The 18,493-nt window shown below is 42.9% G+C and overlaps 1 protein-coding gene across 4 annotated transcripts in view; it reads left to right on the plus strand.

Moving 5' to 3' along the window:
- ADAMTS17 (ADAM metallopeptidase with thrombospondin type 1 motif 17) overlaps positions 1-18,493 on the plus strand; it is a 184,500-nt gene that overhangs the window by 66,551 nt on the left and 99,456 nt on the right. For all 4 annotated transcript variants that reach the window (XM_064158003.1, XM_064158005.1, XM_064158002.1 and 1 more), the window contains one exon: positions 4,471-4,576. In XM_064158003.1, coding sequence (XP_064014073.1) covers positions 4,471-4,576 — 106 coding nt within the window. The remainder of the gene's footprint in view (positions 1-4,470; positions 4,577-18,493) is intronic.

Below are 18,493 nucleotides of genomic sequence, written 5' to 3' on the forward strand. Positions count from 1 at the left end.
ATTCCAGTTTGAAAACCTTGTATGAAAAACAATATGCGCTGTAGAGTCGGAGGAATGAATGTCATGTGCTGTTAGCTAGAGCTTTCTTGGGACTCCTAGTAATTCAGATCGTCTTCTGCCTGTAGAAATGGCATGGGCTTAGCAATGCTCAGAGCAATTAGTGCTGAAAATTATGTCTGCTACTTTCCTTCACCCACTAAATACAGAGGAGTTGTATACACAATCCCCCTGTTTGGATGGAACCTAGTTTAAATTCTGCAGAGATACAAACTCCTTTTCGGGACTTTGACTGTTCCCTCGTTGTGCAAGTGCCTACCCAGTCCTATGCAGAGAGTTGCATTTGGACCAATTCTATGTTGCCTTGTTTCCTTGACATGGTTCAGCCACCTCCCACACTGGAAGGAATTTAAGTCTTCAGCAGGGAGTGGATGTTCTGCCACTGAATAAGGTTGAGTGAACTGTGAAATGATTTCTTCCCTGAAACTCATTTTTGTCTCTTGTTTGGTACCAAGAACATGAGACAGGCAGTGGGTTATATTCACATAATCACAGAGCATATCTGGTTGGAAGAGACCTCAAAGACCATCATCCAGTCTAACCCTCAACCCAGCACTGAAGGGCCAACTCTAAACTATGTCCCTAAGCGCTAGGTCCACACACTGTTTGAACAGGGGTGGTGACTTCACCACTACCCTGCGCAGACCATTCCACTGTTTGATGTCCCTTTTAGTGAACAAAAAATTTCTAATGGTCAGCCTAAACCTCCTCTAATGCAGCTTGTTGTCTCTAGGCCTGTTGCTTGCCACCAAGGAGAAGGGGCTGGCCCTCCTTGCTCCAGCCTCCCTTCATGTAATTGCAGAGACCGATGAGCCTCCCCTTCTCCAGACTGAGCAACCCCAGTTCCTTCAGATGCTCTTCACAGGCCATATGCTTGAGGCCCTTCACAAACTTGTCCTGTGGTTAAGAACAGAGGAAAAATGGTGTCCCTGTTTCCAGTGTCAATTTCTTTCTCAGGCACATAGAGATTTGCCTTATTTCATATTTCACACTCCCTTTAAGCTAAAGGCAAACTGATGAGGAGGTCTGTTTGAAATAGGTGGTGGCTGACTTGCAGTGCTTGAGAGCCCATTCCATTGGATGGTCCATGGCACTGGAAGCTATTGCTATATAAATACTGGAGTTCAAAATATTGTGCCTTGCACTGGGTACAGCACTTGGCACAACAATTAATTTGTTTTCCTGCCTGACTGTAGCTTCTCTTGTGCACTGGATGGTCATACTGTGATTGCTGTACTTGTGATTCATAGTGACTCTGTTGTTTCCAGTGTGGTTCTCATTAAAGACAGTGACAATGAAAATTACTGCTCAGGAAAACAGTTTCTATACACGAATATTAAACTCTAATGGAAAGCATGCAGTTCCTGGAAGATTAACAGAAACTGGCATCTAGATGACTATCCAGCTTTGAGCAAAACTAATCTGTGCCACTAAAATTCCGTTGAGTTAGTGCATTCTCATGCAAGGCAGAAACAGCTCACCCTGTTAGCTTCTTCTGGGTGATTCCTGTACACCAAAATGTGGAATTGGAGGCTCAATAGGACAGGACCTGAGCCTGTCTGTGTTGTACATGCCAGAAAGGCTCCTTCCATGGATACTGTTCTTTTTCACCTGGATGCTGCTGACTTCTTGGGCCTTCTGTTTATTCAGCTGTAGAACAGGGATTGCGTTATTACCTATCTTGGAAGCAGTTTAATGGGTATTTCTTCTTTAATGCTTTTTAAATTTTGGAACCTTTTATATGTAGTCTTTGTAGAAAGGAAATATATTTTTCATTTTTAAGTGTCATGAGCACTGAAAGATCCCCTTGGTGACTGACTTGATGTGTAAATACAGGCAGGGCATCTCTGTCAAATATATCATTGCCATTGAATGGAAAGGCAGAGCATGAATCACTTCTAGGGTTTCCTGATTTTACTAATGTAGGGTGTTAAGAGAGGCAACAGGAGTGTAACTGATGGCAATGTGTGAGTTGCACAAATTTAAAATAGTGGGAGAATGAGAAAAACATCAGCTCCAACACAGAGCGAGTAATGGTGGGGAATGGGAGGTTTGCCCTGTGCATGTGGATATGCAGTGAGTCTCCTTCTGTGCCAAGCAGACTTCAGGACTTCAAGTTTGGCTCCCTTCCCAACAGCAAATACACTGAGAAGAGGAAAGCTGGCCAAGTTTTAATCAAGTTAAAGTTCTGTATCCAGAGGTGGCTGGCAAAAAAGGAGATTAAAGTATTAGGAGTGCAATGAAAACAAGACATTAGAGAGTTGAAAGCTGGAGTACCTGGACAAACCACTTGCTGAGTGAATATTCCACAATCATCAGGAGGAAGGCCTGGATGTTTCAAATAGGATGAAATGTGAATCCATGCACCAGAACTTGTCATCTTCCAGATCTGGCTATCGCTGTGGCAAGCATGTAATATCCTAATGCCTAGCCGAGCTGGTAGGATAAATGTAATCATTCCCGTTAGACATATTGCTAGCAGAGGGCTCATTAGCTGGCAGGAAGGCCAACAGCTGCAAACCGTTTATGTATGACAACTTTTTGGATAAATCTGAGTTTACACAGTTGCCTGTGTCCTAAAGTTTGCTGTGGTAGCGCAGAGAGCTTTGCGTGTCCAAACCCAAACACAGAAGTTATGGACCATAATTATGCAATTTCTTATGAGAGAAAGGAAAAAACCTCACACTTGATAAAAGTAAAAATAGTAATTGGCTTTCCTTTCCCTCTACTGCTGATGCTCTGGCTTGACCTTTGATATTGTATTTGTGGAAGGTCTTTACACTTCCTGTTCTTCCAGCGTGGCAGCACAATGTGTGATGTGGTGGGATGCACTCAGCACTTATGTGCTTATGTGCACACTTGAACAGTTTATTTGGCTCTTGAGATGTGCCCACTTAGCAGTGGAGGACTTGGATAAATAGAGACATCTTCAGGCTCTGTCTTTAAGCTTTGTGCATAACTCCCTATGGTTGAACTGTGGTTTCTAGGTGGCAGATGAAACAAAACCTTACAGCAAATTGGCCTGTGCAGTGCCTGTGATGCCATCAAACATTTCCAACTATTCCAGACTTCAACCTACAGCCATTTGTGATACCCACACAAACAGCCTAGGGTGTACAGTACAATTGTCCATGGGATCAAATCCTAAATTCCACTAAGTCAGAAAAAACTTCTACTACCTCCATTGGCTTTGTGACTCAGCATCAGGAGTTTGACAGCTTTTCTGACTCTGCCACTCCTGCTTTCTTAAAGGATTAAAATAAAGGCAAATGTAAGAGCTTTTTAGTGAGTCTCTGCTTTTGTTGTTTTATTTCTTCTCTCCAACTTTATTCTGAAAATCAGACCTCCATTTAACTTTTTATTAAGGCTGCTTCACTACATATTCTGACATTGTAGTAGAGGGCATTAACAAACAAGCTTAGATGAATTCTTGAGTCAGGGAAAGATATTTTTGAGGCAATGAAATATATTTTCCAGTTACAGCAGTGGAGTTGAGTGTGTTTTAACTTGTTTCCTGTCTGACAAAACTCTAGGACAATGAACAAAATGCTCAGCTGATTGTGTGCAAACTGCTCTAATATTTTCCATACTTGGTGCATTTTTTATCATTTTGGTTGAGTTATTGCTGTGTGTTTGCAGTGAATGAGCTGTTTCACTGATCAGCAAGGCCGAGTGTAAGGTCCTGCACCTGGGTCAGTGCAATTCCAAGCACAAATCCAGGCTGGGTGGCAAATGGCTGAGAGCAGCCCTGAGAAAAAGGACCTGGGGGTCTTGGTTGACGAAAAGCTCAACATGAGCTGGCAGTGTGAGCGCAGCCCAGACAGCAACCCTGTGCTGGGCTGCATCAAGAGAATTGTTGCCAGCAGGGTAATGAAGGGGATTCTGCCTCTTTACTCTACTCTCCTGAGACCCCACCTGGAGTACTGTGTGCAGTTCTGGAGCTCCCAACACAGGAAGGATATGGAACTGTTGGAATGAGTCCAGAGGGGGATCATGAAGATCATCAGAGGGCTGGAGCACCTGTCCTATGAGGACAAGCTGTGAGAGTTGGAGCTCTTCAGCCTGGAGAAGAGAAGGCTTCTAGGAAACCTTGTAGCAGCCTTCCAAGTATCTGTAATGACAGGATGGGGAGTAATGGGTTTAAGCTGGCAGAGGGGAGATTTAGACTAGATGTTAAGAAGAAGTTCTTTCCAGTGAGGGTGGTGAGACACTGGCACAGATTGCCCAGAGAGGTTGTGGATGCTCCCTTCCTGGAGGCATTCTAGGCTAGATTGAATGAGGCCTTGAGCAACCTGTTCTTCTGGGAGTTATCCCTGCCTATGGCAGGGGGCTAGAACTAGATGATCTTTGAGGTCCATTCCAACCCAAATCATTCTATGATCCTGATGGAATCATTCTCTGTGTTTGTTGCAGGAATTGCTTACCTGGGAGGTGTCTGCAGTGCCAAGAGAAAGTGTGTTCTTGCTGAAGACAACGGTCTCAATCTGGCATTCACAATTGCACATGAACTTGGGCACAAGTAAGAACTTGTCCTTTTTCTTTATTTGTGCCACTGTAGCATACTTTCATTTAAGGCCATACATGTGAAATAGCTAGTGTGGCGTGTTTGTTACGATGTCATAAATCTAGCAGATTGATAAACAACTACATTTTTAGGAGGCTTGTGTAAATATTCATTTCAGCACACATAAATCTTTCTATTTGATCTTCCTCTATTTTCTGCTCTGTGTATTGATTCTGAGTAGAACAAAGAGGTCTCACTCTCTTCAGTGATTGATGGTAGAGACAAATTCTGCTTTTGTTTACACTATAGAATAAGCCCACAAAAATGGCATCAACTTCAAAATTATCTCTGAAGTTCTGGTGTCTATGTCAAGGGTTTTAATAGTTAAATATCTTGGTAATAGTCTCATCTCTGCATGTGAGGTAATGTACTGTGGCTGAAATTGTAAACATCAGTGTTTTGGAAATGCCTTTAAGCAACATCATTTGATCTACAGAAAGAGATTGTATAATTTGATTTATCAGCTCAGCTCCAGCTAACTAACTGACTCTCTCTGAACACTGACTGAAAAAAACAATAGCAAAGAACATGATAATTCCTAGTCAGAAATTTGCACAGTGAGGTTCCCAGGTACTTTGTGCAGGTGGCTCTGAGAACATTTTAAAGCTGCCTGTAAATATCCCAGGGACAGAAGAAAACAAAACTGACTGAAAGAGATAGCTGTATGGTCAGTGCAGGCAATGAGTTAATACAAAGGTTAGCATCCACATTCCCTGCTTTCCAGTCTAAGTGTACCATGCACTTACTAATAATACTTACAGGCATTTTTCCCTTTCCATTGACATCACTCTGGGTGTACTATGTCACAGTTAGACTGTGTAAGGTATGGAATTAGACAAGGAACAAATTTATACAGGGGCAAAGGCTGTGCCTGTGGGATTTTCAAGTGCTCCTTCCTTCAGCCTCTCTGGATGGAAGGTGGGAAATCTCATCATTGCTCCCTTAGTAACAAGATGTGCATATGGTTTTTTTTTCTGCACCCTTCTGGACTCTTACGCTTCCATGTGTCTGCTGTATCTTCCTTTCCTACGGTAACAAGTATTTGACAGCTAAGTCAGAGCCAATGTATCGTGTTCAGGTTCTGGCCATTCTCATTCCATAACAAATAATTATTTTATGGCAACACATTTCAAAGTTGCATGGGGGATATTTAGGTTACTACCAAAAATGAGAAGATGAAAATGAATCTCCTGTTCACCCTCTAGTGACACCAAAGACAGTTGAGCCAAACCAAGGGTGGTTTCAGCAGAAATGCAGGACATTTGGTTTTGGTTTTTTTTAAATTACATGCCAAGATGTTAAACTGAGCTTAAACTTAATAACAAATTAACCTGTGGGTAATGTTAAGGGAAATTCAGCACTCATCTTTGGATGGGCCAAGAGCAAGAGGGGAAAATACTTGAGCTGTAGAAAATCCAGCTGTGTGAAAGAGTGGGACTGGCCCTCCCTGGTGTTTGCCAAGTTTCTCAGTAGAGCTGTCAAACTTCCTTCTAAAATGCCTTACAAAAAGTCCGCAGTGTAAAGAGAGATGTAATGCTTTGGTATACAGCTCTCCATCTGTGCAGAGAACTGCAAACTCCATTTTCTTTTCCAAGTGCAGTTTTGGTAGTAAAATCATAATGTCCTCTCTCTTCTAGCTTGCTTTCTTTGCCTTCATCTTGGAAAAACATCTTGGGGAGTGGGTGTGAGATGTCTAAAGAAGCTGACAGTGGGTGGCTTGGGTTCGGTACCTTGAATGATTTGTACAGTGAGTGTGCTGTTGTGCAGAGAGATTACAGGTGAAGAAGAGGAAATGACAAGGGAGACTGCATTTTCTTGCAGAGTTATCTCATGAGCCCCTTGAATTATAAAACTAGAACAGGCTCAGGCAAAAGAGTGTGGAAAGAGTACTTCTGTGCTGAAGGAATTTGGAGGGTCTGTGAAAGCCAGTATAGGGACCTACTCAGCACTGGTCAGGCCACACCTTGAGTGCTGTGTCCAGTTCTGGGCCCCTCAATTCAAGAAAGATGTTGAGGTGCTGGAACATATCCAGAGAAGGGCAACAAAGCTGGTGAGGGGCCTGGAGCACAAATCCTATGAGGAGAGGTTGAGGGAGCTGGGCCTGTTTAGCCTGGAGAAGAGGCGGCTCAGGGGTGATCTTATTACTGTCTACAACTACCTGAAGGGGCATTGTAGCCAGGTGGGGGGTGGCCTCTTCTCCCAGGCAACCAGCAATAGAACAAGGGGACACAGTCTCAAGTTGTGCCAGGGTAGGTATAGGCTGGATATTAGGAAGAAGTTCTTCACAGAGAGAGTGATTTCCCATTGGAATGGGCTGCCCAGGGAGGTGGTGGAGGCACCGTCCCTGGGGGGTCTTCAAGAAAAGACTGGATGAGGCACTTAGTGCCATGGTCTAGTTGATTGGTTAGGGCTGGGTGCTAGGTTGGACTGGATGATCTTGGAGGTCTCTTCCAACCTGGTTGATTCTATGATTCTATGATTCTAAGGGGCCTAGAGAATGGGGCTCTCAGAAGACACATGAGCCAAGAAGTCTCCAACTGAAGTAGGCAGTTGGGTTAGGTTAGAGAAGCTGCTGGCAGGATTCTGTTCCCAAATTTGGGACATACTCCATTATGGCCTGTTGGACAATGAGTTGCATTTCTCTGTTGCATACTGGAGCAAGCCCTTCAGCCTTTCTATATGCTCTTTCCTTGCTCAAGCCCAGCCATAAGTGTTGCATCCTGAAACTTTAGTGTGCCAAATGAAAACAGAAGGGAAGAAATTCCATCTCTGACTGCCCAACCTGAGCATCAAAATTGTCCCTCTCTAAGGTCATCCACCAGTGGCCTAGTTACTTATTTCAAAGTCTGACCTTGAAGTCAACAGAAGTCTTTTCAGTGACCTTACTAATTGTTAGACCTCTCCTTTGCCTACAAACCTATGGGGTTTAAGTAAAGTTTAAGGAATCTCATTGCAGACATGAAGATAAAGAAGCTGACATGAGTTTTAGGTTGAGAAAATAAACCCATAAAAAACTAGGTGCAATTTTCTTAATTAAAGAAAAAATCCAGTCAAAACTTACATCCACATTGGCAAAAATATAAATTATGGAGAGCCATAATTGTGAGCTTTATTGAAGGCTGACCTCCCTTATGTGTGTAGAAAAGCTGAGATTTATTACTTCTTGCCCCTAAGACTAACAAACGTCCATGGAGATCACAAGCCCAGTTTGGCATTCACAGATAGTTTTCTGATGTAGACTTTGGAAAAAGTGAATGGATTACTAATTGATGTGTCAGATTCCTAATCTGCCACTAATGTAATTTGGACTTGCTGCAAAAAACACTGTTACAGACAGCTGCACTGTGGAAACATGGAGACATCATTAATAGGTCCATTAGGGTGATGTTTATAGGTCCTGTAGAAGTTCATCTTCAGGTTTAACCTTTGGAGTTGGTGTTGCTTGATGATGAAGTGATGAACTTTTGTCTGTTGTATTTATATCTTTACATCTGGAGTGATAATTTTGGATCCATGGACACATTATATTTAGATACAATTTTTCTGCAGAGTCCAGAGGAAGAATTTTGCTGTTACAAAAAGGAAACAGGCAGGGTAGAGACAACTGAGTTTATGATATGGCTGCAAATCATAAACTTGTTAGCAGACAAATCAGGACCCTTAGCAAGCCTCTTTCTTTCATTCAGCTTGGTCAATAAGATATGGCATTTAAAGTAACACACCTTAATGTAACTACAATTAGTTGATTTTTATCCAGGGACTGAGTACTGTGTTGTGACCTACTCAAAAGGGAAGACACAGAGATCAGAGTGGTCTCTAGAGTCTTAAAAACTGTAAGTCCAAGGTCTTCAAATTATAAACAGCTTAATATGCTGAACATTTTCTTACTGTCATCCTTCCTCAGTCTAGCAGGGCATCTCCATCAGTAAGAGCTGGAAAATTCCCTACTGTTGGCAATGGGATCCTGAGTGGTGCTCCCTTCCTCCTCCAAGATCTGCACCAGTACGAAGCTAGTCTGAGATTTGTACCCCCAAGACCACCCTGAACAACTGCGACTTTTTAAAAAATAATGCCACTTCCCCCTCCCAGTTCCCTCTTTGCCTACAGCAGTGACATTGTTAACCATTTCCACTCATTCTCTACAGAAAGAGGCAAATAGTTTTTTAAACAAAAGCTGAGATTCATCCTTATATCCGTTATGCCCTAAATGAAGTGGGTGAGCTGTAGCCAGTGGGTTTTCAGGACAACAATGCCAGCTTTGTTGCCATTCCTATTTCTTTCAACAGCCTCAGTTTTCCTCTCATGGGATGAGGGGCTGGCTTGGGTGAGGAAGGAGGATTCCCATTCATGAGCTAGCGGAACCTGGCACTGCCTAGATGGTGAGAGAATAGCCGGAGGTGGTATGGCTGGAAGCCATGCTGTGTCAGATGGCCTTAGGAAAGTGAATCAAAATCAACTGACAATAAGTGAGATGCAGACTGTTGCCAGCAGTCTGAAACCGCATGGCCTCAAACTGGAAGCTGAAACAGATGAAGACAAAAGCAGGTCCAAAGGTAGAAAGCTTACAGTGCACAAACCAAGCAGCTCTGGCTTTGGAACCAGACAAGAGTTTAGAACCAGCAGGTATTATTTGCTTTGGATGTTTGTATTCATAGATATGGCTTGCTTAAAATTGCTTTAGGGTGCATAATTATTTGCCACATAATTAAATGTAGTCTTTGTGGTATGTCTCAAGCAATAGTGGTGTTACAGGTAAAGGAAAAACACTCTCTGGATGTACCCTTAGTGGCCTGATATTTATGCTGACAGATTTATGAATAAGCTTACCTCTGATGAGCACCCTGCAGAAAGACTCTGGTGTGCAAATAGCTGTTAGACAGAATGTGACAATATTGTGGGCTGAAGGGGAATGCCTCTTGAGCAGATCCAAAAGGTACAGAATAATGCCCTGTGACAACTTAGTCTGGCAAGGCCAGGTCAGTGTGATACAGGCACAGAAGCTTAATTCCTAAGAACCAAACAGCAAATGAACAGTCCCCCTTCTCCTTCACCTGGGAGTTTAAAAAGATGTGGTCATAATGCATTTTTTCAATGAAATGTTTCATGTGGAAGCTGAGAACCACCACCATAAGTGGATCTGAGCAGCCACGTAGTGCTGCAGAGCTTGCATGTGCCAACCTTGGTGATACTGTGTGATACTGTGATATAAAACTGTTTGGGTTTTTTTAAGCAGTCTAGTTTGTGATTCCAGTCAGCACAGTGCTGGCAGCCGTGGAGCCAACCAGTCAAATTGCAGTAGTAGTGCAAGGGGAGTGGTTCTGAAAACAGTGTAAGAGTGGAGGCCTCTTTGCTACAAATTCTGTCTTTTATTTTGGGATTATAATAATTATTTTGGTGCAGGATCTGGGAGCTGAGAAGCTGTTTTGAAAGGAAAACCCCAACCTTCTGTGTTTTTAGAGCAGTTGACCATAGTCTAGCCTTGAATGCAGGGCTCTACTCAAGTAAGCAGCTGAGTGTAGTTTCCATCTTGGCTGACTTTAAATTAAAACATATCATAGGATGTTAGGGATTGGAAAGGACCCAAAGAGATCATTGAGTTCAACCCTCCTGATGGAGCAGGACAATACTATCTAACACAGATCACAGAGGAACACATCCAGACAGGCCTTGAAATTCTCGAGAAGAAGACTCCACAACCTACCTGGGGAGTCTGTTCCAGGTGGCCCTTACAGTAAAGAAGTTCCCTCTTGTGTTGATGTGGAACCTCTTTTGCTACAATTTACATCTGTTGCTCCTTCTCCTATCGCAGGGAGCAAGTGAGAAGAGCCTGTCCCACCACTCCTGGCCAGCCTTCAGATACTTATAAACGTTTATCAAATCCCCTCTAAGTCTTCTTTTCTCCAGACTAAAAAGCCCCAGGTCCCTCAGCCTCTCCTCATAAGCCATGCCCTCCTGTCCCCTAATCATCCTCATAGCCATCCACTAGACCCTCTCCAGCAGATCCCTGTCCCTCTTAAACTGGGGAGCCCAAAATTGAACACAGTATTCAAGTTGAGGTCTCACCAGGGCAGAGCAGTGAGGGAGGAGAACCTCCCTTGATCTGCTGGACACACTCCTCCTAACACACCCCAGGATCCCATTGGCCTTCTTGGCCACAAGGCCATATTTTCCAAAAATATTAATTCCATGTGAGCTTCTTTTTCTGCTCCATGTTGCTCTTTCAAGCATCTGCACTGTAATGATGACAAATGCAAGGTTTTCCTCATAGTATTTGTAAAGACTTGGGTTTTTCGAATGTGAGCAAAGCTACCAGTAGGGCCTTGAGTGTTATGGTGCTGACAGTGAAGTCAGTCACAGAAAAAGAGGCAGACCTTCAACTGCTTTTTGAAGTGTAGCGGAAGCATGCCTTCATCTCACTTTTATCAGGCAGATTCTGCCTGACCTGAATTTCCGTGGAAGGTTTTTCTTTACTGGTATTACAAAAATACAGCAATTAATTGCCAGGAAGTAGATTATTTCTTACCTCCCAAAAGGCATTAAAATCAACATTACCAAGTTGCAGAATCAAATGTGTCAGTTTTAGGGTTATCTGGACAACCTCAATTTCATATCTAGTCCCTGTATCCTGCAAATGAAGCCAAACTTGTATGCACAGGGAAGTATTTCAGCATGTAGTTAAAGGCCCGAGCTTAACACATGCCCACGGGCATCTTACTCACTTGCATGCATGAATGTTTTACCAGAGAGAGTTACAAAGAGGTGCCCATTTATAAGATGGCTCAGTTGTGCAGCCCGTGGCTGACAGGTTCTCTCTTGTGACTGGATAGACCTCTCCAGCGGCATTCCTGGCAGTTGGAATGTAGATTCTATCTAGCGGTGGAGAGCTGTGACACAGGTCCCAGTTTGCCTTTTGTGGCTGTTTAGACCATTCTGCAAAAGACAGTGTGCTGGAAGTCTTCGGTCTGCTTTTGTAGGGGTTGAAAATCAAGGTCAGATGGGTCCCAAATACTGGACCCAGAGACAACCCATGCACGCTTTACTCTAGCAAGCTCAGATACTAGTAAACTGTGTTGCTGCACTACGACTTCCTGAGTATCTGAGGTAGTTTTATTCAGACAGTTAACTGCCCCAGCTACATTCTGCTAGTGCCAGCACTCTCCATTTTAGATCTCACAAGAGTATGATGCTGTTCCAGTATATTGCAGTCTCAGGATTACTGGGAGTGACTGACTGCCATGTAGACATACCCCGAGGCTGGCCAAAAATGCTGGCAACAGTCTGTACCCACCCTGGAGCTGCTAATTTTATTTTCTGCCATTTGTGTTGTAAATCTGTTGTGGAATGTCTCTCTCTGTTCCCAGGCTCCTTTCCTTTTTCCCCTCCTCCCAGGTTTCATTCTTCTTCCACAGATAATTGCAAGCACATTTTCACAGTTCAGTTGCTCTTGTATAGCTCCAAAAAGACATAATGGAACAATGCCTATTTCATCATATATGTTCCTACATCTGAATCAGTATGAGCTAGTCAAAGCAATTCTTTAATAATATATTCTGGTTTAGAGAGAGGGCTTCTTGTAGCCTAAATTTCCAAGAGTTGCTTCTTCCAATTCTGGTAACATACTGAGTGGTCTGACTTAGATTTCTTTTTAATGTTATGTACTAAAGTGTCTTGATATTAGTAGATTAATAATAACTTTCTCAAAACAGTGTCCTAAATTAGTTAAAAGGAAGCAGAGATCTAAACATATGTAAATGAAGAAATCGGTGGGGATTTCTTCAACGTGGATGGATTGACCTGAGTAAGAGCTAGTGGTGGTGCACCACTAAACAGAAGGTGTTTGACCAGTCTAATACAGAACATGATACCTGAGCAAGTTGATTTGAATCTCAGAAGCATAATATCCCTGTTGCATTTACTTTGAGCCAGTTGATTTAGCAGTTACAGTAGGATAGCCCAGAGAAAAGAAATCATGTACAGGAAAAGAAGACCAAGAAGCAGGAATTGAGAGGTTTGAGTAGTATTGTGTGCCAGACTGGATAACAGGCCTGGTTTGGGGTGAGATTTTTTTGTTCTATGTAAAACTGCAAGTTATTTACAGATGTGGCTACTAATCCTAGCATGGTGGGGGGTACCTTCCCTCTGTTGTGCATCTCTTTTCTCATCCTTGTATCTTCCAAGCATGGTTTATTAACAGCATTGGAATGTAACCACAGTGGAACTGGGCGTGGGAATGTCCACCTCCCGTTCCTTTCTGGACTCTTGTGGCAAGCATTAGTGTGGTTCTGGGCAAGAATGTCTGTGGGTTTACTCTACACGTTGTGAAGGATGTCTGTGTAATCCCTAGTGAAGCAACATTCTCTTGCAATCCCTCTTAATTTCTTTGGTTTTGAGCATCTTGTACAGCTTTACTTAACATAATAGAACTGCACCAAAGAGGCAAACGGCAGCCGTTTACAAACTCCCAGACAACACAATTTTCATTTAATCAATAGCTTTGTGGCTTTGCCAGCTATGTCTTTCTTTCTGAAGGCTTATTCTGCTGAGTAAGCCAAGGCCATGTTAAATAGCTGGGCTGTAATAATTTGGCAGATTGTGCCTATGCTTCCTGCTACATAGGTTCTGGTTTCATACTTCACTGGCTTTTCTGGCAACAGGCTGGTGCACCCAGTGACCCAGAACATAGGGACAGTACAAATCCTGATTGTGCAACTTCTACTCTCCACACCAACACGGGAAATATTAGGTTTGCAAGTGCCATTTACCAAGTAATTATTTGTTTTTATACAAGGGCAGCAATCTAGCTGAAATATTTACTTTTCCACTAGCAGTTGGGTTCCAATAGCCTGTAACCTATGCTGTCTGCTGGCCTGCTGAGTTCAACAGGTTCCAGGTGAAAATGACTGCAGAGCTGGGGAAGGTGATAAATCCCATACTGTCACTTGGAAAAGCCTTCACTGGTAACTCAGCAGCAGCAGTGCCAGTGGAAATGTTGTTGGCTAAAAAAGTCATGTCAGTGTAAGGCTGCACTGCAGTGGAACGAGGTTGGCTGCCTGTTGGCCAACAGTTGGGTTGGGGAATAAAATTCAGCAAGAAGAGAAAATAAACTGGCCACCTTTGTTCTTACTGATCCCTTTCCATTTGCAAAATCCTCCCCACATCAATGCAGGGCCTCTTTCCATTCCTGGATCCAACCCAGCAGGGAATTTTGTCATCTCTGTACTTGAACCCCAGTTTCCAAACAAGGGAAGAGTAATAATCTGTAGTTTTCTGCTTTTGTTCTTGTTTAGGTAAAACAAATCAAAACAAAAGGAGTCTGATCATAATGATTTGTTCTCAATTGCTTGAAAAGTTTCCTTCTTCCTCAGATCTAATTAGCTATGGTTCCTGAGCCTTAAGAAGGAATGTTTTGTACTACACCTTCTTCCTCTGCTCCAGAGTCCACTGAGACGTTCATTTTCTATGCCAGGTCTTATTGACACATGGGACCATTTGAGCTTTCAGAAATGTCTGTTGTCTGTGCTCTGGTTGCTGCCTCTCACCTACCAGTGAGAGTCCAAAGCCTGCCTGTCTCTTCCACCTGCTGCCAGCTGGGCTCCCTTCCTATCACCCTGCCACTTGACAGCATCACTCCAGAGACGAAAGCCGATGAAGTGGCATATGTCTAATAAAGCATTTTAAATACTCGTTTTATACATTAAAACTAGACAAGATAAAGAAATGCTCCTAGAAACAGTTTGCTTCTAAGTTTAGGAAGTCTTTGTACTCAGGAAAAGTGTATTTCCTCCAAAGGAAAAGCACAGCTTCCTTTCTTCCTCTTGAAAATACAACTGCTAACACCTTTGAATGGGTAAATTCTTTCCTGTCTGGTGCCTCCTTTATCTCAAGTAAAGCTGCTTGCCATGTAACATGGGATAGATTTAGCCCAAATGGGCAGAATTCTTAGTAGTATCCATCATGAGCATCCTAGTATCTATCACCATCAGCAATGGTTGGGTTTTGATTAAAATGCAGATTGTCTGTGTTTAGTAGTTTGAAAGTACTGTGGCAAACTGGGGTTTCCTGCAGGAGCATTATAGAAATCGCTTTCTCCCCTGCTTTCCTGCTTCTGTGCATGAGTATCAACTCCTGTCTACTCACTGTAAGTTTTATCCTCTCCATTGGTTATTTTATTACCTCTTCATTATTTCACTCTGTTACTGACACCTTTTCAATACCAATTCAGATATGATCCTGAGGCTTCTGTCTATTCAGTTAAAAATCCCCAAGTTATTTGTTTAGAAAAATGTATTCATATTTTCCTTTTATATCTAAAGTGCTACAATATTTACCTGAAATTGTTACTATATTCGTGGTACCAGGTCTGCCCGATGTGTTACTGTGGGCAAGCATCTCTGTGTATAATGAACAGCATCACATCAGAAAAACTACATGGTCTCCAGAACACTGTCATCAGCTGACATGCACCTCATGGCAGCTAAAGACCCTCTAACCAGATCTCTTCTTATGGAGATAACAGATTTTTTTGTTTCTCCATAATTTGTCTTCACGTTTACATGTTGAAGCCAAAGGTACTCAAAGCAGGAATATCTCTTCTCAATTTGCTTTTTACTTTCTTCATGTGGCATTCTTGGAGCCAAGCTAACTTGGCTTCATCCACTGTGAGGTTTGTAGGCAACCAGCCATGCCAACTACCCCAAGAATTCCACTTCAGCATGGGTCTGAACATATCATTTCCAAATTGCTTTGATACCAAGCCATAATTTGCAGTGTTCCTGTTTGATATCAAGTCTCTCCATGCTGATCAAATGAGTGAGACTAAGTGAGATAGCATGCCGAGCTTTTAAAGCAATTTATGAACAGCCAAGGCCAGATGGTTCTGGGATTATGAATTATCTTCCCAGCTGCACCATTATGAAAAATCCCAAGAGTTTAGGGAGCTGCTATTTTGGAGGATCAATACTGGAAACAAAGTTTCCATAAGGACAGGGAGCTCTCCTGTGTGATGGAGGTGGCTGTGACAAAGATAGCACTGAAAATGCCATATCCTTAGAGGAAATGTCTTCAGCTGAACCACTGCAAACTGATTCATTGGAAGGGGCTGGATGGTAGGTTGGACTGGATGATCTTGGAGGTCTCTTCCAACCTGGTTGATTCTATGATTCTATGATTGGTACTTTATAACTGCAGTTAATAAAACCAGATCCTGTATTTCCCAGGCACCTTTTTCTGGACAGGTCTTTTATTCTCATTCTTGCAAGCAAAAGAGAGCTCACAAGTTTGAGACTATCCACTGCAGTCACCCCTCTTTTTGGTGCATCACTGTAAGAAAGTCACATAGGATGGACTTCTTGCACTGAATTTGCAAACCCATAGTGATTGGCAATGTAGACCAAGAAAAAAAAGAATAAAAGAAAATGCTTCTTTCCATTGAAAGGACTTCTACTGCTCTGGGAACCATAAGTCACATATCCACTGGCTTGTCTGGGAACTTCAGAAGACTTGATGCTGGTGAAATTATATGTTTTACAGTTACTTCACACCTTGGCCATCTCATCTTTCCCACCTCCAGGAATGGAGAATTCATCTCCCAGTGTAGGGAAGGGAGCCAGCATTCCTGACTCCTACAGAACATTCCCTACAGGCTGTCCCACTTTCCCCTGTGGGTGGCTTCCTGATGGGGTAGAATGTGGGATGTTTCTGGTTACTTCTATTCTACATATTTTGCAAATATGCTCCACCAGCTCTCCTTTCTCCTTGTTATTTCTTTTAGGCTATCTCTTTTAGGCTATGTTGTGTCTCTTCATTCAGGTTTGACCCTCAATTATTAATGGAATTGACTGGAGGTTTTCACTGGTTTCACAGGAGTTTTGGAAAAGTGAACTCAAGTGAAGTCATGCAAGAGCTTCCCCTTGAGTTGCTAACACTTTGAGTGACATACCCATCAGCCGTTCTCACTGAGCTTTTGTCTCTCTTCCCTAGTGGGTGGGAAATCCCACCCAGCTATCCCAGGCTTTTGTCTTTCTTCCACCCTACAATTTATATTCCCTTTTCATCTTCTGAGGAAATGCATGTCACATTTTCTGAGGTCTCATTCTCACCCATTTCAGACAGTGCTGAAAGCAAACAGCTTGTTACCCTTCAGCATGTTGCTTCTGCAATGCACCAGGGTGCTTTCTGCATACAAGGAGTTACAGATGGAACACAGCAGCCTCTGCTCACCAGAAGAGAGAAAGAAACGAGCAGTCTTTCTCAGCCCACCACTGTTTTATTCGTAGTCACTGTGCTCCTTCAGCAACAATTCCCTGTTTTTCTGAAACCAGACTGGGCAAGTGAGAGAGAGAGAAAGGGAGCAATTTTTATGTCCAAAGAGTAGATCAAATCTTTGGGAGACAAGGAGACAACTTAATGCATACATTTTCATGGGGATGTTTCCTTTGGCCCTCACATAACTATATTCTTGCTTTAGGGTAACAGCCCAGCTGTGATCATGACAAGTATGCAATGTCTCTTCATTGACAGCTTGAGAGAAGGGATTCCCAGTGAAAAGTCACTGACACATGTTTTACAGTGTCACAGCTTCAGCAGGGATTGGACTGTTAAAACAATCCTTCACTCTTCCTGATGCTGTTGTGTAAGAATCCTATTGCCTCTGAGTGCTGTTGGCATGTATCAAAGCATGCAAATGTGTTAAGTACAGAGTATCTGGTTGGATGACTGCTGCAGGGATGGGGTAGTACTCTAGGGATGAGAAGGATCCAGGGATCTCTATGCTGTGTGATGTTAAGTCCCATAGGGCCAAAAAGAGAAAGGCTGGAGTGGAGGCCATTTCGCACTTTGTTAAAGACCAAAGATAGTAGAAGCATAAGTGTGACTGAGCTTCTGGTCTTTTTGGGAGAGTGTGAGAACAGAAAAATAGCATTTTTAACTCTGGGCAGTCATTTCCATGTAATGATGGGCAGTGGTTGTGTGACTGGATTCACTGCATGAGTCTTTTCCACATCTCCGTTGTCTGCATAGGTTCAGGCATCAGCAGGATCAGACTGGACCACTTTTGAGCCCTTATGCAGTAGTTGGGAGTGGGCTGTTTCAGCCTTTGCATTCTCAGCCCTGGTAATTCAAGAGTTGTACCTTTGCACCTTTAAGAGTCTTCTTTCAGAGAGACAAGACTCAAAACAGGCAGGAGTTGGTGCTGAGTGGTACACGCCATGGTGTAATCACAGTCCCTTCTGAGTTCAAGCACATGCTACTGGAGTGACTCTAGTCAACAGCTCTCATATATAAAAATTTGTATTAGATACTATGTGGGACTTGGAAAGGAGTGAGCACTAAGATTGGAAGAGAGAAGGGTATATTGCTGAGGTAGTGCTAACACCCAATTTACACACAGTTTATTCATACATATATTGGTCAACCTCAGCTTCTTCTAAGACTTGGCATTTGGCAAAGCACCCCTCCTACCACAAGAAACGTGATGATTCTTAACAGAAACACTGTGAAGCCTTTTCAGGAAAAAGTTGCTCTGCTGGGACTACATTCTATAAGTTAGATGCAGTGGAGGCAGTTGCATTACAGCTGGATTCCTTTGTCTTATCAAACGTCTTGGAATACATTGGGCAGTGCCTTCCCTGTTGTGAATCAGCCACTGCAAAGGGACAAGGGTTCTTCAGAGAGAATGCATGACCAAATATCCCCTGGAAGAAACTGTCAATAATGTGAGTGTGTAATAGTATTGTTGGCAAGAGGATTATAGGGTAATTCACCCTGTTCTTCATGGCCTTGGTCTAGCTTCAGTCAAACTATATAAAATGACAGTCACTGTCACTGGGGTTTGGCCAGTTCCATTACAGATATGTAGGGCCACAAAGACAGCAA

The sequence above is a fragment of the Pogoniulus pusillus genome, chromosome 17 (assembly GCF_015220805.1).
Source record: "Pogoniulus pusillus isolate bPogPus1 chromosome 17, bPogPus1.pri, whole genome shotgun sequence".
Lineage (NCBI taxonomy): Eukaryota > Metazoa > Chordata > Aves > Piciformes > Lybiidae > Pogoniulus > Pogoniulus pusillus.